Source organism: Haliotis asinina, chromosome 15 (assembly GCF_037392515.1).
Source record: "Haliotis asinina isolate JCU_RB_2024 chromosome 15, JCU_Hal_asi_v2, whole genome shotgun sequence".
In the NCBI taxonomy this organism is placed as follows: Eukaryota; Metazoa; Mollusca; class Gastropoda; order Lepetellida; family Haliotidae; genus Haliotis; species Haliotis asinina.
The window spans coordinates 10,228,316-10,253,353 of NC_090294.1; the positions used below are offsets into that span (position 1 = coordinate 10,228,316).

A 25,038-nucleotide genomic window follows, 5' to 3' on the forward strand; every position below is an offset into this window, starting at 1 on the left:
AAATCAGTATCAGACGTATGGCATCACTAAAGGATTTTCAACCCCAAACTGTTCACTCACTTCCTTGTTAAAAATGAGAAATATATAGATCAAATCAAAAGAAATCCTTTTCATTTTGGAGGCTAAGTGTGTTTAATCTTGTTGAAATAGCCTGAATATACACATTTCCCATGTGAGGAATAAAGGTTGAAGGGAACTTTATATGCATGTAAGCATTCGTACCTAGGGTAATTCTATTTCCTGATTAAAGTGGATTCATGTTTTAGTTTATTGCCACGAAATTTAATATCATGATGGGTACACCATCCATCAAAACTAGATGGTTTGAAGTATGTTGTTCATCTCCAGACAAGCTTTAATAGTGTTGTAAAAGAAGATAAAGAAGCAGTCCAAGTAAACGTAGACTCAGTATTACTCGTTACACACTCTAATCTCAGCCCAAAACCACCACAAAATGGAACAGATCATTTCTTCCAAAGGCAGAATCAACAGTGGTACATATCTTTTGGATCAGGGCACATATGTAATACCACTGAAATTTCAGCATATTTTCGTTGAAACAAATACTCTCATTTGAAACAAATGTGTATTGTTTCAGTATTGAAGGTTTATCACAGCTTATATTTTAGGACTGAAATGGTACACTGCAATATTTTCTTTTCAATTTGGTACACTGAAATTCACTTAGAAAATACAGTATTTTTGGTTTTCATGCCAAAAGTATCATCTTACTCCTTACGCACATTACTTTTGGAATGTCATCAGAAATATTCCATGTTATTTCACTCTAGATGACATCTTCATGTAGTTACCATTTCTAACATTTCTGTGCTGCTATTGTCAACAACTCAAATTACTTCAATTGCATGAATGACATCGTACCAAGGCACTTTTGTTTGAGTCCCAAATCCAAGATTTCTTCTCGGAACTTCAACCAAACTGACAGTGCCTTTCCATAAAAAGGTTTATCCTATCGTATTTTATCATTAGTGAACTGAGAACTGAACCGAAATGTACCGGACCCGAAAGCTGCTTAGAGTTGCAAACCTTTTATATTTGTGTGAGGAAACCAAGATAGACATCACCCAATAATACAAGGTCAGCAATGAATGAAATCAGCATTGACAAGGAAGCTGATCAATAATCCTCCATTCAGAGGTTTCAGTATTTTACACATTTATTTCAAACATATTTCCAAATTGTATATGTAGACGTCAAATTGTGATGAAGGAATAACAGCTCCATCAATACAATATGGAACTGCCATCTTGCAGTTTCAGCTTATATCTCGGTTTAAAAGTTACATAATATCTCATGTTTTTTAACACAATTCCAATTTACAATCTCTTTTGAAGTAAACAGTTAACCATTCAAATACTTCACGGCCTTCACTGAAATGATCAAATGGGTTCCCAGGTGGGAAATATTTTTTATGCATAAAACAGATCATGGAATATCAATATTAAATAACAAATCCACTCTGATCAATATTAAACTGACTGACTTTGGTTTAATGTCGCTTCTAGCAATATTCCTGGAACATCATGGCGGCGAAACCAGAAATGGGCTTTAACCGTTGTACTCATGTGGGGATTCAAACCTGGGTCTTTGGCGTGATGAGCCAACATTTTAACCACTAGGCTACCCCACCCCCCTCAGAATTAAACATCTTGCAACTGCCTTGGTTATGTATGCTCTTGAATGTCACTTAGCAAGTCAGTGGGTTAAAGAGTGTGTATTGTTTGGAGCTTTGGCAGCATTTTATACAGTTACTACATTTGCCACTGTCTTCATATGACAATGTAATATTGCCAAAAATATTACGAGATGGATCTGTCTGAACAAACAATAAATAAATATGCTTTGGATTTCCACAAAAACTTAAAACAAACGTAACAAACACAAAGACGATAAATACATGAACAAGATGAAAGTTATCTCTCCCCAAGAATATGGGGCATACAAAACCCACAGAACCAGTCAACCTTGCTCACATTAAAATATATGTTACTACACCAGTCAGTAAACAAGTTCATATGCCATGCATCAAACACACTTCCATCTCACACCATAAGACCAGTGTCATGCTGACTGTATCTATCTACAGGAGGCTCCTCTGTTATCTGTTGCCATGGCAATGCCCCTATCACAGCGATTATCGCATACCTATATTAATTCACGTACTTTAAATCTAAAGTTATGATAAACCCATTTGGTGCATGTTGAAACACATTTATAGATGCACACAAGTTTACTCCTGCCCTTGCACATTGCAAGAATGAATCACTTTTACACAGGACACAATAATAGGCATGTTCAACACTACAGCACAGATCTTCCTTAATACCACAGGGGACACCAGAAATGGCTTCACATACTGTACCAATGCAGGGTATCAAAACCGGATCTTCAGTAAACTCTTGAGGCTACCCCACAGCATCACTTTTGTAGTTGTGAAATGCGTATGCCTGGCTAATTATATTGAAAGAGGATTTTGATAGCAATGCAATGAAGCAATTCAGGTCTCACACATTTACCAATTCCAAGTAGAGTGCTAAGAAACATAATCTTGTTGGACCAGGATTCAACCCCACAAATCAATGGCTTCTGAGACACTCATCAAGGGATGCAACTCTGCATCACAGACTGCAGTGCCTTAAACGAATGGGACAAATGTACCTGTTTCAGCTACACCTAAAATTGATGAAAGTGTCAAGGTCTGCAATTTAAGGACACTGTCTCCATCTGCAGATAATGTTTACATGCACAAGTCTGCTTTTAAGTTATAACTTAATTCCATGCAGGGTTGCAAGAAGTACTACCAGTAGTGTAGAGTATGCCGAGATAACACTGTGTGGAGCTTGAAGTCCTGGTTTACAGTGCTGAGCATGTGATCACAGTACAGACGCTGCAACCATCGTAGAGGATTCAGCTGTCACTGCAGCGTACAGAAAGAACTTTTAGTTTGTGTGGGGATGGGTTTGGCTGCAGCATCATTGCTGTATTGTATGATCTCCGCTTTCACAACCCTCTGTTGCTGCTCAACTTCTGGCTTGGTCAACTTGATTCCCAGAATCTCTGCTGCCACACGTTGGAAACACAGGTTCACCTGGCAATATCAACATCAACAATAAGACTGAAGATTTTTTAAAATGTGCTAAAATGGTAATCATGAGGATTATTGTTTTTTTATGAAAAACTGAACTAGAGTACTTTTGACTGGCTTTCTAAAGTTGGGTAGATGAAGAATGAGGACTATCCTTCATCTACTTCTTTATTCCATCGCTTGCTTGATGACATTAGAATGTGATGACATTAGAATGTGATGACATTAGAATGTGATGACATTAGAATGTGATGACATTAGAATGTGATGACATTAGAATTTATGTCAAAACACCGCCTACACAGGACAAAAAAGTTACATGTCCATGAAAAATGTAGTCCTCATTCAACATAATATCAGAAATATTGCCGCATATACTTACACTTAATATTGTGTCAAGAAAAAAAGAGTTGTGTTTTGGAATTTCTCAGTTTTAATCATGCTTTTAGAATCAGGACGGGGGAGACCTTGTGCAATCCCTGAATCAATGTTATCCACAATTTAGCTACATGCTGTGTATATCTGTAGATCCAAAGTAAATTGAGTATAAGTTTTACACTGACATTTAGGAGAAGATACATGAAACATAAATCTATATTATTCACATGCCAACCTACCGTATCCCCAGTTTTAGCAGACACGAAATGGCTGGACATGCCATGTTCCTGAGCAAACTTCTGGTGCTTGTCAAGCTTCACTGTTCTCATGTGCTCTAGGTCACCTGCAGGTAGAAGGTTGTACACATATACAAGGTGGAGTAAGAATTTCTGATCAAAGCATTTCATCAAGCAAAGATGCCATGTGGAAAGGTGCCGGGTGGACCTAAATTTGTGCTTGATCGTGTTTGTGTGTATGATTTTATTGATTCACTCATCGATAACATAAAAACTATGCCAAAGATTCTACTCAAGAATTAAAAGAAATAATCCTGTCAAATAACAGCAGCCTGTTCAGAACTGTCTGGATCAGATAATCCTGTGATTGGCATTATTTTCTGACCTTATTCATACTGCTGTGGTGCATTAACACATTATTCTCAGAGTGACCCAAAATCAAGAACCTTAATATGACAGAGACATCTTTATTTCTAAATTTTAACCACTTCAAATTTGGTGTCAAAAATACTTACTCTTATTCCCAACCAGAGCCATGTGAGGTAGTCGTGACTCCTTTCCATAAACCTTTTTGACCATGTTGTACCAGTCCTCAAGGTTCTCAAAGCTGGCATAGTTGGTGATGTCATACACAAGCAGGGCACCCTTCAACAGGCAATACAACACATACTCATACTCCTCTACAAATGGCCTGTGTCATCGTTTTTCTTACACAGGTCCACCAGACACCACAGCTGACGGACAACACAATACCTTCTCAAATACCTGAGTAACAGAGCAGACAGACAATACAATACCTTCTCATGAACCTGAGTGACAGAGATCTCTTTTATACAGGTCCGTTACACCATAGCAAAAATATCATTGCCAGGCATACCATTGCTAACATTGCCTTTGCGACGCTCCAACCAGCATAGCAGTGGGCGAAATGATCTCTAGTTTTTGCTAAACAGTCGTACTAGCTATGCCTGAAAGTTACTAGCCCACAAAACAATTCACTAGCCTAGAATGTAGTAACTAAGCAAAAGATTACTAAAAGTAAAAATACCATTATTTACCAGTAGAGCTGTGACAATATTTTTTAGTATCGATAAATGCGATACTTTATCAGACAATAAATATATTGAAACTTTTTTTTTGTATTGTGATACGTATCGTTGACCTTTAAATTGTTGACTTTCACTAGAAATTGATGGTTATATGAAAATTTACACTGTTACTTGTTATAAAAATATACATTTTTAAAGAAGATAACTAAAAATAGCATATTGTGAAGTGCATTGAATTGAATTACATCATTCCAAGATATCGCAATATGTATCGTATGGAAAATTTTCTATATTGTCACACCACTATTTATCAGACCATAATCTTGCATGATCTAAAAGTGCATTATAAGTTAAGAAGTGGTAGAGAGTGATATATTTAAAAAATTACTCCAGGAAAAGTTTGGCCAGTGACTTGGAGATGCACAAACCTGACTAGACCATGGGCTGTTGGGCCAGTAGATATTTCACACACTGTATTACAGGATGTGACACCATCAGTACCTGTTCTGTTTACACACAATCCACCAAACTGCCAAACCCAAGTGGAGATATCAGTAGCAGCCATTATAATTCAGTCACAATGACTCAGTACCGGTCATATTAATCTCAAAAGAAAACCAAACGTTAACTGCCTAGGTAAACCTATGAGCACTGGTATTGTACTGACACATCTTGTAACATAATGAGGGCATATCTGGCTAGGAAGACAGTCCCGGACTTTCTGACATAGATAAATACTTACATGGCTGCCATAGATGTAGTTCTCCAGCATCTTGCCTCCCAGTGTCTGTCCACCGATATCCCACACCTGCAGCGCTACGTGAACATTGCCTGCAACAAGGTGGGATCACTTCAGTTACTTTATCTTTACCTGCTGGAAATCACCAAGATCTACACAGAAGTAAGGCGTGTATCATGTTGGTAAGCAAAGGGACCTACCAAGTAGGGCTCAATCTAGCATGTTTAGTGCCTTGTTATTTGCACTGGTGCAACTCAGTATTAGTTAGTACAGTCAAACCCCGTTGTGTCGAACTCGTCGGGTCCAAGGGGAAAGTTCGACTTATCCGAGTGTTCGACACATCCGTCAGCATTGAAAAGACCAAGAACCAACACGACCACGGTGCTTAACACATCGTTATTTTGCAGTAGGATACACATACGAACAATATATCTTTGCAATAAACGTTTACGGCAGTATTGATCTTTAAATTACAACGTATACAAATGTAAATCAATTCAATCACTTTATTCGTCATGGCAAATAAATATGCATACAAAATGTGATCCTACACCTTAAATACTAAACCAAAAACAAAACATCAATTTAAATAACACCCAACTCCGTTTTCCTGACTTTTCATTTTGTATTTTCAAGGAAATCACATCACCGCTTACATAGACTATCACATGACAACAACATGCGCCATTGTTTGTTTGGAGATATCCTGTCGGTCCGTGATCAACGTGTCACTGGTAACAACTTAATTATGGTTAATTGTTTGAGTAAAGTTCAGTTGGTAAGTGCGCTGATAATGTGTGTATAGATGCGTAGTTAAACATGTCACTTGATTGTTGAGTCCGTTAATCGTTACTTTCAATCTTTAGGTAGCACGTTTATGAGGATGACTTCCGATTGCGCGACTGAAGTTTTCAGTTGCAACAACCAGCTTTGACAGTTCAAGACAAAAGGGTAAATTTGTACTTGTTAGTACTTGTTACTTGGGGACCCTAAAATGAGTTCGACACAACCGGGAATTCGACACATCTAGTTCGACACATCAGGGTAAAAATAATGATAAATATAAGGAAATCGGCAGGGACCGAGATGTCAGTTCGACACACCCGAGAATTCGTCTCAACCGAGTTCGAGACAATGGGGTTCGACTGTATTATTACAAAGTGCAACATATTCATGATAGGTATTTATCGAGTTCTTACTATCTTAGTGACCGAAAACTCAGATAAATAAAGATACTGTATTAATTTGAGTTAGGAGGCAAACTGGTACTTCTTATGTACTCCAGTAGAATGCACACCAACATTATTATGGTACAGTTGCTGTTCCATGAACGATGAACAGTTGAAAATGACATTGTATCGCTTCACTTGAACAAACTGGAGTAAATTCAGTTTTACGCTTTTAGCAATATTCCAGCAATATCAGGACACCAGAAAGTGGGGGACATTAAAAAAAATAAAACAACGCTTAGCCAATCAGAAAATGACACTAATGTGTGAGGTATGCCTTCAGGCCCAGGGAACATAAACAAACATTGAAGGTACATTAACCCATGCCCCCTTTGTGACCAGTGAACAAGGTATTTATCTTACCCAACACCTTAACCCTTTGGGTGCTACAGGGACATATATGTTCTTCCTCTTCAACCCTTGCTTTGAAGTCCAATGACATTCTAAATATATCACACACACACACACACACACACACAAATATATTTAAAAGTTTTTAGTTCTACGGGAAATTTCCTGTTTATTGATAGCATCCACTATTATCTCAGACAAAGCTAAACTTCTTCAAATAACCTTTCAAAATATGCTTCATCATAAATATCGCCATTTTCAACACAAGCCAAGTCACACTCACAGAGTCATTTGCCATATTTTTCGTAATGTGAAAATCTGATAATTACTGGGAGTACTGAATTTAAAAAATAGCATATTTATGATCACTAATATCAAGTTCTCATGTAATCGCTCATTATAATTATGAAACGTGAACCCTCAGTCAGTTGGGATGTTTTAAAAAATATACTTATACAAATGCTGAAGTTCACTTTCTGCCATATTGGATAGTACTTACAAAATTACATTTCGCGAAGGCTGGTATTGAGACAGCAATTACATGACATATAACTATCTAGACAAAATGAAACAAAAGTTAATGGGTGATAAAACGAAACGCTGCACTCGAAAGACTATGCTTGTTTGAAATGTAAACTGAGAAAAATTCTGATTTTACACGATGTAGCATTTTCCGAACTTTTCCGACACCCAACTGTCTAAAAATTGCTTACTATGTCTCAGTACATTTAGAATATGCAGGGGAACAGTCTCAAAGCAACAAATAGCAAACTAAAAAGAAATACCATGCAATGGTAAGGAGTTTCCTTGCAGCGTGACGCCATGACTGATGAAAATCACACGGAATGGTAATGGTACTTATCAACATTTCTGGCTTCTTCTCTTATTTACAGTGAAAATGATAAAAAACACACACCAAAACACAGACAGTCAGAATCATTCAGATTTACTTACATGACATATTTAAGTACAAATGATCCCTGAATCGAAGGTAGACGTCTTTGCAAAATTCTGTGTACCATGACAGTGAAGCCACCATCATGTAAGAAAGTGGTCATCAGTAGTGATGTCATCTCTCTCAAATACATCAACTTTGCTGTACATATTAGGCAATTTCTTTGGGGTGAACGTCAGTTGAACAGCAGTAACTACAACCGCTTTATCCTAATTACCCTTTCACTATTATGATGTATATTTTGCATATTGTTCAGACAGATTTTACACAAGTGTTTGAAGATCCTACGTAGACATTACTGCAACATATGCTTTAGTTCCTGTGATGTACAATATTCAATACACCGAGACTACTATTGCACTTTCATATGCACATGTTAATTAACAGTGATTTAATTCAACCTTATAACTAAAACTGACAACATTAATGAAAATGATTAATACATGTTATGAAATGTACATGCGCACACATTCGAAGGAATGTTAATTTTGAACTGTTTGAAGCAGGGGTTTGTTTGTAGCCATTGCTAGAGTTTGTTTAAGTGGTGTTTAACTTGGAAATTGAAAAGTTTAAGTGAGTGAGTGAGTTTGGTTTAACGCCGCTTTTAGCAATATTCCAGTGATATCATGGCGGGGGACACCAGAAAATGAGCCTCATACATTGTACCCATGTGGGGAATCGAACCCTGGTCTTTGGTGTGACGAGCGGACGCTTTTACCACAAGGCTACCCCACCGCCTCTTGAAATGGTTAAGATAAACTGTGTTCATGTAGAGCAATGACTGTTTACCTGGCAGAACTATTCTCTTCAGGTAGAAGTCCAGCCCGACTGTCTGCCCATATTGCTTCTTGAACTGTTCTTGAGCATATCGGGTGGCCAGAGACGTCTGCAAACAGGAATGCATTCAAACCACATTCACACAATGGATATCTACAAGACCAAAACATGCAACTAACACCGAATGATATTTGTTACATGCTAGTAACCCTATTACATAATGGGTTTGCTTTGCTTAACGCAGCACTCAGCAACATTTTAGTTATATTCAATCAACTTTGGATCAGACAATCCCGTGACGAGCAACAATGATGACCACTTGCTTGATAAAGGCAGGGATTGGGAAAGAGAACTTTGATAATGAGCCATTATCAATATTATTAGCCATTTCCTGAATTTTTAATGGGCCACTGCCCTTGTATCAACAGTATACTTCCAAATTTTAATGGACCATTATTCATTCTAATGTGCAAAATGGCCCATGGCCCATGGCTCCTGCCTTTCCCAATCCCTGTAAAGGTTTTAGTACCTATATCGAAATGTCACACCCATTGCTATACAGAAGTTGACTATCCATTGAACTTGTTTTTTCTTTATATGATGCTGGTCTATGAATAGTAGAGTCGGGACCAGACAATCCAGTGATCAACAGCATGAGCATCAATCTGTACAACTGGGAACCGATGACGTGTCAACCAAGTCAGTGGGTGTGACCAGACGCCCCCATTAGTCGCCTCTTACAAGCATAGTCGCCTTTTGTGGCAAGCATTCGGCAGTTTCATATTACATTTCAAATCACCATGAGCACGCAGAGCGTGTAAAATAGACACTGTCCGGTTCCGGTTTGGTCGTGTGTGAATCGACACTCTAAGTACACTCTAAATAAAAGCTTTTATGAAGATTATTTACAGTGACAGATTTCATAGCTGAGTACATACATCCATTTGCCCATACTTTTCAGTAATTGATGTCCAATTTTGGTTGCAACAGTATAAAAATGTTGTGTTTATTTCAGTTGTGAGAAGCAGGTACACAAGAAGGATGGTGGTGAGGAGGTGTGTCTATACAAAAATTTGTTCATATAAAGTAAGGTACTGTTTAGCTAATTCCTGTCTTTGTCGACATAAAATATGTATAAATATAAAAAATATGTATATGTTTTGATTTTTCTTTCCTCAAGAGTGTGTTTACACTATCAGTAAAGCATATGATCAAACTGAAATCTGGTTTGTGGCTATTTCTATAGCTCTGTGCATGTGCACAGAGAGTTGAAAATTAATGTGAAACCAATGAATGGGTTGCTGAAGACCTATTTTACCATGCATCGTTACCAAGGTAAGCAGATGATGAGAAGTCAGATGACTGGAGCTGACAGTATCTTTCTTATTTGACATTTTGTACAAATAAAATTTGGTAATGTGGCATTGGTGATCTTGGACAATTAGATTTAGTGTACTTACAGTTAATGCAGCGATTCGGAACATTTTACTATTTTTAGTCACCGAAGCGTGGCTTTGTTACTACATCAACATTACCGTGTCATGATGTCAGTGGAGACTTCATTTATGAAATTGCATGATAACTACTGCAACCCCCAAATGAAGGTTGTCAACGAGGTTAGGCTCCGGTTCTGTATCATATTCATAACAAAATCAGTACCTATCAGTTGTCATTAGAACATAGGGCACTAAAGTAGAAAATAAGGATTCATTTCTTTAGAGCCTCCTTCCTTGATAAAGTATAGTTTGTGTTGTGCACAAAATTCTATCATTATTATGTCTGCATTTACGTGAATGTCCAGCCATTTTCAATTCAATTACTGATGTCACTTCATAAGTGATCAAAAACACAAAATTTGCATTAAAAAGAAACCCAATAAACATGGCTTTTCATACCAATGACATGCATATCATGTGACATTGCTAATATATGAGTTGTCAGTGTACCAGTAGCTTCGTGATCAGGCAATTAGCCTCAGTGGGCAATAAACAAACGGACATAGTAAGAATTATAGCTCTTTCATGGTGACAGCATCAATGCTTATCCTTCCTTTTATACATATCAACGAAACTTCCTCCACGTCAAGCTAGTGTTGGCCGTGAAGAAGATTAAATAGATATATAAAGCCAATAATAACCTTGCCAGACGCTCCGTCTCCCATGATGACGATTTTCAGTTGCTTGTCAGCCGACTCATCTTCGGAGTCGGACATTTCAAGCACCTGGCCGAATGTTCGGCAATCAGTAAGCAGAGTTCAGTTTAAAAATCGTTCCAGAATGACAATTATGTGTCGCCAACAGACAGTTCTCTAAAGATGTTACAGTATCCGCTTTGACATGGTCTATCTAGCTAGGCCTAATTGAAGAGAAAATATTTTTCTTTTCGCCGTGGGTTACCATTCGGTTACTTCCGGTTCCTGTACGGAAACATACGAGTTTTGACGGAAGAGTTAAAGGTGGAAATTTAATAATCTTTAAGGTAAATATTGAGTAACCAGAACACTATCCAGATGTATTAAGAGTTCAGTGCTTCCTAATTATAGTATGCTGATAGTAAAGGTATTTTCAGGATCCAATTTGCACCTTGTATTCGAGTCTGAACATGCACAGCGCTCCTAGCTGCATAACGTTGTATATTATACGACACTTCGAACAATGTGATTTATGCGTGTACAGTGCATCGATTTCTAGCCTTGCTCCAACTCTATACTGAATGCTAAGCTCACGAATATATGAAATTTCAATCCTTTAAAGAGTCAAGGCTAGATAACCGGAGGTAGTCTGGTTTTTATTTTTATTTAAAAAAATTACCTATAAGCTTTTAATTGTTATCTTAGAGACTTGTGCAAGTAGTTGTCAATGGTATGTATTATCAGTGGTTAAGTAAATGAGAAGAATGGTTGACTGGATGTCTGAATGATAGTATTATTGGCAGAATTAATATTTGAATGAATGGTACACAGAATATTTTCATCAATGACAGACTGAATGGAGTGGAATAGATTGTTGATAGTTTTACAATGACAGAATGAAAGGAGATGGGATCAGTGGTTGAATAATGATATATGAAAGTTAGAATTAGTGGATGACTGAATGAGAGCATGAAGAGAAGAAAAATTGTAGAATTAACCATATTTTCAATGAATACCTAAATGGATGGTAGAAAGGGAGACAGATTGCATACTTAATTAATGTTAGACAATTATCAGTGAGATGAATGGTTCTATGAATGGTTGAATACGTTTGAATGTATGAAGAGAGGAATGGACAAAAGGATGAATGGTTGAATATATGTTTTGAATGGATGATGGAAAGAATGGACAGCAGGATGAAAGGTTGAATACATTGTTGAAAGGATAATAGAACAATTGATAGAATGTGTGATTTAATTACTAAATAATGGAATAAATGGTTAAATTAACATTAAAATAAATAGCTGAATGATGAGTAAAAAAGTAGAATGAACAGCAGAAGGAGTGAATGATTTTAAGTTTATGCCACGCTCAGCAATATTCACGCTATGTGGCAGATCTATAAATTATCCAGCCTGGTCCAGACAATCCAATGATTAACAGCAAGAGCACTCAGTTGGGATATAATGACATGTGGTCAACCAAGTCAGAGAGTCTGACAACATGATCCAGTTAGTTCAGTCTCTTACAACAAGCATTAGTTATTGAAGAATGAGTAGTATTAGATTAAAGGTAAGATAACTGTATTGCAGTGATTTATGTTATGCACTCATCCCAAAGCTGACGAGAGATTGCACCAAGGGGTATTCACAGACAAGTGGCTTTTGGTTTGAGCAAAGTGCAGTTCCTAACAAGTTTGTAATCAATATATATGCCGTTCACACATTAGGTTATCTACTCAATGACATCATGTGATGTATTATTCCAGTGGTCAATTTGTTTTGATTTCCTCAGTGACACAGATACTGTGACAGAGACCAGTCTTAGTCTCTAAACACACTACAACACCTTGAGCTCAATCAAAACAGAATGACTGTTTCCATTCAGGAAGTGTTCTAAACAAATACTAATGACCTCCAGATTGAATGTGTATGACCTGTACATGCAACAACTTCTGATTTTATGTGTTTTGTCCACTATGTAAAATGGGCCATGTAATGTTATTGTGACAGTATTATGGTTAGGTAGAATACTGGATCACTTGTATATACAACTATGTAGACAGACCCACATATTAAATTATCTGATCTTGCAAGTTGACCTAGAGGCATTAAAATTGACTTTTTAAATGCAGATTTACCCATGAAGAGGTAGTTAACAGGATTGGGTGGTCAGACCTCACTGACTAGGTTGACACGTGTCAGCATATCCCTCTTGCATAGACTGATGTTCATATTGTTGACCACTGGATTATCTCATTCAGACTCCATTTACAGACCACCACTACATAGCAGGATAATTGCTGAGTGTGGCATGTAACAAAAACCAAATCAAATCCCATACATGAAGGGTCCGAGGTAGAACAGGATTAGGATAAAACATCTGACTTCAGTAGAATCCCCTTGTACATCTTTTATGTTTATTTTGTAAACGTATTCTTTCCTGCAACCAAAAGTCCGCTTGAACCTGACCAGTGAAGATCCGGGGGAAGAATAGGCAACTTGTTAACTGTTTATCTTGAAAACAGTTTACTTCTGGATGTTCCAACTTTGTTAAGACCTGTGCTAGCCATAAAAGGCGACTATGCTTGTCAAAGAGGAGAGTAACGGGATCGGGTGGTCAAGCTTGCTGACTTTCTTGGCACATGTCATCAGTTCCCAATTGCACAGATTGATGCTTATACTGTTGATCACTTGATTGTCTGGTCCAGATAAAATATTGAATCGAAATAGTGAATAGTGATTGAAAATCAACACTTACTCGTATATATCAGAATCGATTTCCAGTGAATTGAATTGTTTCAGCTCTACAGGTCAGTCTGTGAATAATGAGATCTGGACGAGATAATCCAGTCACTGACATTATGAAGAGTTATTTACTTAGTTTGGGTGTATGCGAAAAAAACATATTCCGTATGGCAAAGTTTTGCATATAATGGTTTTGGTCAATGTTTGTGTAGCATCCATAAGATGTTTGAGCCTTGTGCTGGGTTTCAAATAACAGTCCATCTGATCTGAAGGACCTCTGATAAAGGCAGTTGACCAGTGTCAGCAAGCTGACAAAGTAAAGATATCATCTGTGGGATGAATCCGTTTCCTGGTTCATATTTCCATCAAAATGTGTATGGTGAACAATTTCAGCATGTGGTCCATGGTTCACATTCAGGTAAAGCTTCTCATGAACACCGATTCCTGTGGTGTTGTTAACTCGTTACCCATCTTGGTGCCGTTTACCTTTTGGGAGTCAAACTATTTGACACTAGTGTTTGTCTTTTTGACTTGATTATTGCTTGCTCTTTTTGTAAACACCTGTACTCATCACTGATTTTCAGTTATCCATTCATAATTTTTCTTTGCTATCATACCCTTTACATCTCACAAATATTTATGGCTGGATAATCGAGACTGATTATATATTTGAATACATCTGAACATATTATGAATAAATAAAAAACATACACAACAAGAACACTCAACAATTGTTCAGAGACATTTATTATTTTGATATGTTATTTCAAATATTTTCAACATTTTCAATGAAACTCTGGTCAATGCAACTGTGACTAAATATATACATTTATACAGATGCACACACAACTGAAGACTACATGCATGTAGCCTTGTTGACAGTCACAGTATCACACCCCTCAGTGAGATAGAGTACCTTGGAAACTCGCGTCCAAATTATGCGTTTCTATGTTACAAGATCTATTCAAAGTACAAATATACCTCAAATGTATATCTTATTAAAAAACATCTTCTCATGGTCCGATAACCTCCAAGCTCTCAATATATATCAACATATTGAAATATTGATATATAAAGGGCATTGAGGTACATGGGACAAACTTTGGTAGACATGAGTTTCCATAATAATATTGTTCCATCTATATGTCGAGAACATTTATATGTCCTTTATATCAACAATGGGACGTCCCCCATGCAACAAGATATTTTCTTTTTACATTTGCTCATGTACAGGAGAATTAACTTAGAATTGGGCATTTTTATAAATATGAATACTAATCTAGTGAAGATATGAAAATACCCGATATACTTAAAAAATTATTACAAAATGACATCTAAAAAACATGCTGGTGCCATTGCCAGTTATGACAACTTGAACCAGCAGTGTAAATACTTAATGCTTTACATTGAAATGCATTATGAACATGTATGTGAAACAACGGTTGATACCAGGTGAAGGATGCAAAGGATGTGTCTATGAAGAAAAATCATTCTTTGACAGAAATTGGCTATCTGGCAAAGGAAGTAAGTTTTTGGCCTGGAAATCTACAACTGTTAGCAGTACACAGACTCCTAATGCACAGAAAGACAAACATTACATTTGATTTTGAACCCAATCTATACTGCACATAAAGAATAATACACATGTCTCAAAATAAGGTCATCCCCTGACCCCAAGACCACATTTTTACCACGGATGACTGTGCCAGATTCAGATGACTGTCTCATATGACACAGCTTCTCTATCTATTTTAAAGTGATTGTTTTAAAAGAATAAAACAATGAAAACATGGTTAGACCAGACCAATCTTATTTCCTGTTTTATGGATCCAGATTTTTTGAAGAATAAGAAAAAATAATTCCCAACTAAAAAAATAAAACCCTAATGTTTTTTTCCCCATATATGCTTCACAAATTGCCAAGAGTTAAATACTTTATATATTTAAAAGGAATGTTACTATGGTGATTTTAAAAAAACGAAGAAAAATCCCTCCTGCCTTTAGGTTTTCTGAGGACTTAAATCTGTAAAACAAGAAACAAAATTGGTCTCGCCTTAACAAACTTTGACAATTTATCTCACAGTTGTATAACAGTATAAGTGTGCTGGCTTCCAAATGGAAATAACAATAACAGATAAAAACTTTCAACTGAAATTTCCAGACATTTGGTACCAATAAACAAATGTACATTCAGCAGTTACTGCTGAGAAAGTTCTTATGTGTACCCCTTTAACAAACCAGTATTTACCTTTATACATAACACACAGTTTAATGCTCTAAAACTACTTAATAGAAATAATTTTATCATTTTTCAATTGTGTGCCACAAGTTTGGGCTTTGCATGACATTTATATATTTGGAGTGTTAAGAGGTGTATGTCCTTCAAGAAACACAGTGCTATGTACAGATCTTATTTCAGGAACACAAGACTGAAAGAGACATGTTATGTTCCGATAACACAGTGTCTCAGAACATTGAGGTGCTACTGCCATTAGCTATTGGTCACAGTGTCCCAAGATTTATGGCAATAGCTACCATGGGAACTAGGAACACATAGTGTTCACCTATAACAGGCCCTTCAAAATATTTTTCTGTGTCACAGACACAAAATAGGCCTCCCTCAAAACTAATGTTGCACAAATGGTAAGCTCCCCAATAAAAGCTTCTGCAAACACATGTTTGACAATGTTATGAGCTTATGGTCAAATCAAAATCATAGCTTTCTACGAGGAATGAAATTATAAGAAGATATTCTTGGCATTTTCAGTGTTGACATTAAGGATATGACTGGTATCAGACATTTTGGGAGCAAACCACAAAGCTAAAGAAAACATGACCATGTAATACATTTAGATAATTCCTGCAAGAACTGTTTGGTCAAAGTTTACTCCAAAACTCTTGTATTTATATTAAATGGTTACATACACCACAATATGATAAAACAAAATCTGTAAGCACTGTTCAAAATGTACTGATCAAAAGAACATACATGATGCATGCCCTTCACGAAGAATACATTAATTACACCATTTATAGTCCAAAAATTCATAGCAATGTCATAAAAAGTGGAAAAGAGTGAAAGAACAATTTAAGTTTTCATATTTTTGTTTATCTGCCTTCTTTTGATTTTCATGTATCCGGGGCAGATCCAGAGGGGGGCTACACATCCCTTGTCCCACCAAAAAATACTTCCCTGAGGAGCAGTCCTCAGTAACTTTGGGATTTGATCATTCATGTGCCATCCCCTTCTCAAAAACCTTGATCCGTGCTGTCAGGATGCAGCAAAACTTTCTGTCATCTAAATTCTTTCGTTATGTTGCCTTATTTTCGCTTATCATTGTCATCTCCTAGATGCCTGAAAGACCGCTAAATATTCAACCTGTCATCAGACATAAAGTTCTACTCCAGCTTTGTCCCAGGAGCTGTGTCCTTGTACCCCAAACTCGGCTTAGAAGTTTCAGATGAGTTACAACCATTTCTGATTGAAATTGGAGCCAAGGCAAGAGATGTAGGTGGTGCTTTCTTTCATGTTCCAGAAAGGCATTACATTGTGATTTATGGACTGAAGTAATTTTGGCAACATGAAAACATTTTTACCGGCTCCTTTCTAAAGTTAGTATATTATTTTATAAAATGCTTTCTCATACAAATGGGCAACAGATAAAGACTACAAAGAAGGAGAGACAGTCACATGAAGCAAGTGAATCAGACAAGTATTGCATAACACCCTAATTTTAAATTTTTCAATTACATGATACCATAAACATGTGACATATCACAAATAATGTCAGTATTATCTGCTTTTTAACTGGAATGCACAAATGTGTGTGTGTGACCAAATATTTGCATAAATATTTTCTTGCAAACACAACAATTTGAAAAACAATAACAGTGAAATAGTATGTATGTGACCAGCTTAGAATGACCGATAACTCCTGCAGGTATCATTCAGCCTAGGCCAAATGGAGAAGGCAAGGCAAGACCATTATTCAGTCTTGGTTTTCAATGAACCATACCTAGAATGCAAAAGAAAACAAACAAAAACACTTTAAACCAAAAACAGAGCTGTGAATGAAAATCATTTATACTCAAATTTGAACATTGTTTGTCTGCATTTTGTAAACTCTTAACTTCATAAGAAGTAAATTACATCAAGTTTTTAAGAATATTTCAACTCTTAAAATTTGGAATACGAGGCTCCCTGTAACTTAAAATGCAAACAAATACTGGTCTGTCTTTTTAAGTTTTGTAAAGAATAAATTATAATTACATGGAGTAAATTTAAATTTGTGAAATGTATCAAAACATGAATTCCCTGATATTTTTAAATATATATGAGAATAACACTAAATGATAGACTCTGTGATACCTTATTGGGTCTCAGTATAAATAGCAGAGCATCATTTACTGGCTTCAGTAAACAAAACATTATATACATGGGAGGCCATTAAGCCATTAAAAGCCATTAAGGATCTTCAACATGCTTACAAAGGCATTAAGTATTTTGGCATGAAAGATTTCTAGATCCAACAGGAATACCTCAATAGAAAATATGAAAACAAAGTATAGTTAACAATTATCACAGAGAGGACTTCTTATGTTGTAAACACACCTTGACCAAAGAAATCAACTGCCATGTTTAAACTCAGACTCCTCTATCTTAAAAACAAATATAACTGCAATGGAGACATTCCCCTTTTAATTGTTATGGCATATTACCAAGTAACAAAGAGAATATTGGGATGGTGTGCATCTCTTTCTTTATAAGTATAGGGGGACACAGTAATGTGCATATGTATTTCTGTATTTGAATATACAAATGTATATCACATGATATATTTGTCCCCAAAAAGCAAACATATTTTTTAAAAATAATTACAGATAACAAAAAAGAAACTGGGATTATAATGCTGTAAGAGATGGGTAAGAAAACTAATATTTTGTAGTCTAGGTAGATATTAAGATCTGAGATTGGTAACATTTGGCAGATAATTCCAGAAGCCAGGGGGGATACAAGGGTTTTCCATTGTGATCCATAAGGCTTTCTTTTCTTGGTGGAGTTGTACATCTGTACAAAAAACATGTTTCAAATAAAACAAAGTGACAAACAGTTTTAGAAACAAAATGACATTGTTCTTGAAAACATGAACAGATTATTATTGGTTGCAAATCTAGTTGGTCCAGAACAGTGAACCTTGTATTAAAGTCATTGAAACTCAAAACCAGAGCTTGCATGAGTAAATGAGTGAATGACATGGCCTTATGTCACTTTTAGCACTATTCCAGGTGAATGTTGGCGATATCTAGTGACTGGGTGTTACATGCACTGAACACCTGGTGTCTTGATGGCACATTCATTCAACACCTGGTTTCTTAGTAGCGCGTTGCTCAACACCTGGTCCTATTATGTACTCACTAAACATACCAGGTATCTTGGTATACAGTCTCAACATCTGGGCCTAGATTTTCCAGGCTCACATAGCGCCAAGATAATTACAAGTGCCATGCATTAACATTAACTTACGACTATCTCAGCTCTAAGAGAGCTTTGAAAATCTAGGCCCTGGTGTTTTGATGGTAAATGTTTCCGACGCCTGTTTCAAAGCACATTATTTATCACCTGACCCTAGTGTGCAATCACTAAACACCTGGTGTCTTGATGGTACATTCATTCAACACCTGGTTTCTCAGTAGCACACTGACCGACACGTGGTCCTCGTGTGTGTGCATTAAAAACTTGGTGTCTTGGTATGTGTCCTGTCAGCATTCAAACCTGGTATCCTACAAAAAATCATCAATATAGATTACTGAAAAACTGTCCATTCATGCCATATATTCTTTCATTCTATCATATGTAGCATTGTAGTCATGACTAGACTAGGATGTTTCAATACTGGTAAAGGCCCATGGTGGCCTGATAAATGATTTCAAATGAGGGAACAAGAAACAACTGGATTTGACAGAAGGTTCCCAGGTATGTTTGTTTGAAGTAGTAAACAAAATCTACAACAAAAATACTTGTCATCATTACACGGCTCATCACACTCTTCATGTACATCAAGCATTTCAAGTATGTAATATTCATGTATTCAAACAATGTACATCCCATTAACACAGCAAGAAACACTCAAGTACTAACATTCTAGACCAAAATAACAATGTATGATTGGGATGTCAGATTATTGTATTTTACTTATCTTCATGTTCCAAATACCTAAAGTCAGGAGAGAGACGCATTCATGTACATCTTTTTGAAATTGTGAAAACAAAATGATATCTTTTCACAAGAGAGAATTTCTACGTAGCCAGGTATCTGTAAATTCTGAGTTGAAGGATGCTGGGCATTTTGGCATTTGACCCCTATCATTCTGTTCCCTCAAACAATGTAATACATTTGTCTTTTCCTTTTAAGAAAACTTGGATGGCTATTGGATAATATTCCATGCTTAAAGGCATGTATTGTGCGGGTGTGACATGTACTGAGGAAAAGGTACCAGGGGTGTGATATACATACAACACCTGGTGTTACACCAGGTTGTGACATTAGACACCAGGGGACTGAATGTGACATCATGGAGTATCAAGTGTCTGGGTGAAATACTAGTAAATTAGCAAACCATGGTTGCTTGGTGCGACATGCACTCAACACTTGGCATCTGAGTGTAACCTGCCCTTGACATTATGTCTTTGATGTGACACCTGGTGAACACCTGAGAATTCTTTCCTGGATGCAACATGCATGTGACACCTGGTGTCAGGTTGTGTACTGATCTCAACACTCATTCTTTCTGTGGTGTGATATATACTAGGGGGATGTACGTAACACCCAGTGTCTGGACATGATCTGTCATAGCCACTCTGTCTTTCATTCTGTCGTGTGACTCTAAGCATCTGGTATCTTGATGTGAGTGGCACCCAACACCTGGTATCTGGACGTGACCTGACCTCAACACTCTGACATTTGACAAACACTCAACACCTGGTGTCATGATGTAAGATGCATGCAACAACTGATGTATCAATGATATATATTTGCAACTTCAGTTTCATGCCCCTACAACCTTGGTTATATTAAGTATACAGCCTGTCTCTCTGTATCATGCAATCAGTTAAGTCATGATGCAGTTTAAAGAACAAATATTTGCTGAGTTGACAGATATGAACCATCCACATTGTTTTGTTCACCTCTTTAACATGTAATAGTGTGACTTCAGACTAGTAGAGTGCTGTACTTTCTCCACATACAAACATAATGCTATCAATCACAATAAGTTATCAAATAAATAATGAATCCTGGTTAAGAATGTTTACTCAATACAATGATATTTTGCTGAAGACTGATGGTGCTGGAAACAAAACTACTTCCATCAACAGAAACAATAGTATGATGTCATGTCTTCATGATTAAGAAAAGTACAAAGGTTGAGATATTGCCACAGCATGGGAAAATTGCAAATTCACTACAATATTTCTAATTTCTCTCACAAATGTGCAACAATAAATACAGACCATGTGGTGTTTTGATTGAGAAAATGGTCATCACAGCATAATTCTCTCATCCAATCGGAGGGTATTGCCCTGTTAGTTTTAACCAATAAGAAATCCTGTACTGGTCCAATCAAATCTTGCATCCAATCAATGCCTTTTATACATCACCATTATCCAATTAGATGGCAGTGTCATGTGTCATTTCAAGGGATATTGCCCATTTTATCATCTGTTATTACAGAAAAACTGGAAGTATGAATAAAGGCTACAGTATGACCCATGGTGGCCTTCAAACTGTGATGTTGTTGTTATTCACACATGGAGCAATCAGTTCAGGTTTCCAATGTTGATGATTGCCAGGAATATCACAAATCCCATACCACATTTACATTGCACAACCCAACAGAATAGCACTGAAATGTCCGATCCTTGTGAAATACTGTCCGCTTGGCTCTGTCATGGCTGACAAAGCCTTTCAGTTCAGGTAAACAAGCAAATACCATCATTAGGTACCACGGCCTTGACTTCAAATACATTGTCAGCATTTTTTTCATCCTCACCACTCAACCTTGATCGTTTGATCATAATTTTTTTCTGAACCTGAACCCAGAATCAGAAGGTGACAGAGTTGTCTACCTTGGTAAATGGAATGTTGAAATATAGTGTCTGGTTTTTCAAGTCTTCATTTCCCCAGTTTGAAGTTGAGGCGAGACAACTTCTTTATCTTGAACATGCCCGGTTTGTCATTATGTGTGTGTCCCCGCGATGAGGCTGTTGCCGTGGCAACCAGGGTAGTGTTGTTCACCTGAGATGGGAAACTGATGGATTTCCGTATCTGGTCTGAAAGACAGAAGTCAAAGTATGTAAAGATGAAAAGGTAATAACATGATGGGATGGTGAGTGTTGTTTTACACCATGGGATCAACAATTTTCCAGTTTTATCACGTAACCAGTTATCTTAGCCAATGGCTGACAACATTAGCAACAACCTATGCCAACTTTTCATGATGCCACACAATCAGCCATCAAACCTCACAATCAAAACCTGTTTAGAGTAATTTAGAAGTGATATACATAAAAGGAAGAATTTATGGAGGTAAACTTATTTAGTTTGAGGAACATGACATTTCAGAGTATATTATTGTGTTATAAAATGTTGGGTTCCTCAAAATAAGTTGTAAACATAATACTTGTGATGATATTGAGTGTATTTTTATAGCTCTAAATACTCCAGGCACTACGTGTCTGTTCCAAGAGCTTGCATGGCACATTATTACCCTGGACAACCCAAGGTGTCTGTGAGGTGCTAGAAGGTTATAGTCACATGACTTATCCTGTTGGGTACCCATTTTCTGCTGGGTGAACAGAGGCATGTTTGAACAAACTCAATTGCCCAAGGTGAGACCACATGTATCACATGTGTTTTGTTATGGGGCAGGACTCAAGTCCTAGAAATGGTTAGGATTCGAGCTGCCAAACATGGCCATCCTCAGACTCTCCATGCCTAACATTGCTTAACTTCAACTGATTTCTGACCCGAGCTCTATGCACAGGACCAAATGACATCCATAATCCTCACCGTCATAGCTTGGTTTTACTTTGCTCATGTCATAAGCAGAGGCTCCTGCTGACGTATTCATTCCAAAAATTAAAGGAATGGTTCTGATGAACCAAGATTCATAATCAGGATAAATCTGGGATTCAAACCCATAATCATTGGATCCTTGCATGCTTAAGGGACAGTACTCTGCACAAAAACTGTGGCATGGTGGGGCACCATCTTATTAGCCTTAGAAATGAGTTTGTAATGCTGAGCACTCACCCGGTGTTTGTGGCAGCTGAGCCATCCTCTCTCCTATCAAGTGCTGCTTTACAATCTTCTTGGATCCGATTCTTTTGGCCAGGGACCCACAAGAGGACTTTGGTAGAACCTTGATTGGCAGAGGAAGACTACGCCTCTTCTCCTGTTATGAAGTTACATCAGTTGGTAAATACGTGAATATTATACGTTATTAACTGGTTATCAGATTGATGTGCCCTCTATGTTTCCTTGAGCCAAAAGGGTGAGGGAAACATAAACAAACATAGAGGGTGTTCCTGTCCATGATGTTGCTAGAGTATTGTGGAAAACTAACTCACTAATTGGTATAAAATCCTTCTCCATTCCTGTTTCCATGTACACAATTCCATTGCTACCTTTGACATAGGTGGACAAAGTTTCTCCATTTCCATGAAATGCTCAGTGTAAATTACATTTAGATATACAAGATAAGCAGCCTATATTGCACACTGATACATTAGCTATATCTCACCCCATGTTCCTCTCCCCCTGCAGTCTCCCGCGAAACCAGCATGAACCTTCCATTTGTCTTCCACTCTGTCTGGGCCTGATGCACATTCTCGTCATCTGCTAAGACACGACTTTCACAGCGCTCACTGCCTTTCCGTCTGCTTGTCCCTGACTGACTGTCATTGACACATGGAAGCTCAAGTTCTTCAACCAGAACAAAGTTGCGGGGATCATCTGTGTTCGCTCGTCGGGACTTCATCATGGCCTGATTGAAAAAAACATTCTGTCACAGTAACATGATGGTATATATGTACAGTATGTCTTTTCCCCTTGTTGAAAAATGGTGATTAAGTGAATCTTGAACAAATATTTACAGTACATTTTTCCCTTTGAAGTATGATGATATGGATATTCATTAATGATATACAAGTTCTTTATTCTGTGAAAGACAACATTTCAACTTCGATTCTAATGTCATTGTCAAGCATGTGATACTCTTCATCACCTCATTTTGTAGCACTGCCCATCAAAAATGTCATTCCCCTTGTTGAGAAAGTCTGATGAAGTAAATGCGGAACTCAAGGCAAAAATTATGACTGTCATTACTGAATAAAGTTAGACATATTTTTCTGGACACGTTGTTCTCACGTTCATGGCATTTAAACAAAGAATACATCCCATAAAGTTGATGTATTTATTTTTGGATTTAGCTGCATATACAGAAGTGGGTATGTCCAGGGTAGGTTCAATCACTACTTCAGTGACCTGACCTAGTACTGCTTCAATGATGTGACCACTACTTCAGTGATGTGACCATCACCACTTCATTGATGTGACCATCACCACATCAGTCATGTGATTATCACTACTTCAATGATCTGACCCAACACTAACTTAAATGTGACCATCACTTCTTCAATGATCTGACCATCACTACTTTAATGATCTGACCATCACTACTTCAATGATGTGACACTGAATGCACCAAGTACCCAGTGTATCTCAGGTAGCTTCAATCACATGATATGATCAGCTCATATCGGCCAGCTCCACCCACCTGTGTAATGATGTCCTGAGCAGTGCTGGTGACAGGGGCCTTGAAGACTGTATATGGTTGTTCTGGGGACACATTGTACACACATACCACAAACATGTGCTCCAGAGAGTCCCAGTCTGTCGTGTCTGACTCAAGGTCATGTTTACGCTGTAGACAGAATAATATCAAGTCTGGTTCAAGTTGGACATTCAACTCTTAACAGTCATGATTTTTCCTTTAACTACTTGGGTGAGAGGATTAGTCTGAGGACCACATGGTAATAAACGGTATGTCATACTTTGTTCAAAACAGACAAACTATCGTATAACATTTTATCACAGCACCCTAAATGCATGTAACAGTTTTCCATGCTACCCTTCCCTGTAATAAATTACCAGTCCCCAACTGGAGATTAACTTAACATTTTCTTCATCTCACAAAAAATCAAGAACTGTGTCATTTCATCATGCCCCCTGCAAATATTATCATGATCTTACAAAGCTATTGTAATAAATGGGTTTGGTTCC

At 37.2% G+C, this 25,038-nt stretch overlaps 2 protein-coding genes across 2 annotated transcripts in view; both read right to left on the minus strand.

Moving 5' to 3' along the window:
* Positions 1-652: 652 nt before the first annotated feature.
* LOC137265788 (ras-related protein Rab-28-like) lies at positions 653-11,230 on the minus strand. Its single transcript, XM_067801245.1, has 6 exons — positions 10,958-11,230; positions 8,833-8,929; positions 5,512-5,600; positions 4,236-4,365; positions 3,724-3,827; positions 653-3,109 (listed from the first exon to the last, which is right to left on the minus strand). Exons 1-6 carry the CDS (start codon positions 11,030-11,032, stop codon positions 2,936-2,938), a joined length of 669 nt encoding a protein of 222 aa, XP_067657346.1. The 5' UTR covers positions 11,033-11,230; the 3' UTR covers positions 653-2,935.
* A 3,197-nt stretch (positions 11,231-14,427) lies between these two features.
* LOC137265750 (1-phosphatidylinositol 4,5-bisphosphate phosphodiesterase epsilon-1-like) overlaps positions 14,428-25,038 on the minus strand; it is a 307,271-nt gene continuing 296,660 nt past the window's right edge. Inside the window, exons 37-40 of the mRNA XM_067801199.1 lie at positions 24,533-24,679; positions 23,498-23,740; positions 23,008-23,149; positions 14,428-22,025 (exon numbers count right to left, since the gene is read on the minus strand). Of these exons, the coding sequence (XP_067657300.1) occupies positions 21,868-22,025; positions 23,008-23,149; positions 23,498-23,740; positions 24,533-24,679 (690 nt within the window). The 3' untranslated portion in view covers positions 14,428-21,867. The remainder of the gene's footprint in view (positions 22,026-23,007; positions 23,150-23,497; positions 23,741-24,532; positions 24,680-25,038) is intronic.

Coding starts and splice junctions, on each gene's coding strand:
- LOC137265788 (XM_067801245.1), bottom strand. CDS start 11,032: ATGTCCGACTCCGAAGATGAGTCGGCTGACAAGCAACTGAAAATCGTC. Junction 8,930..10,957: donor GAGACGGAGCGTCTGGCAAG/GTTATTATTGGC, acceptor TCCTGTTTGCAG/ACGTCTCTGGCCACCCGATA. Junction 3,110..3,723: donor CTGCTAAAACTGGGGATACG/GTAGGTTGGCAT, acceptor TGATATTGCCAG/GTGAACCTGTGTTTCCAACG.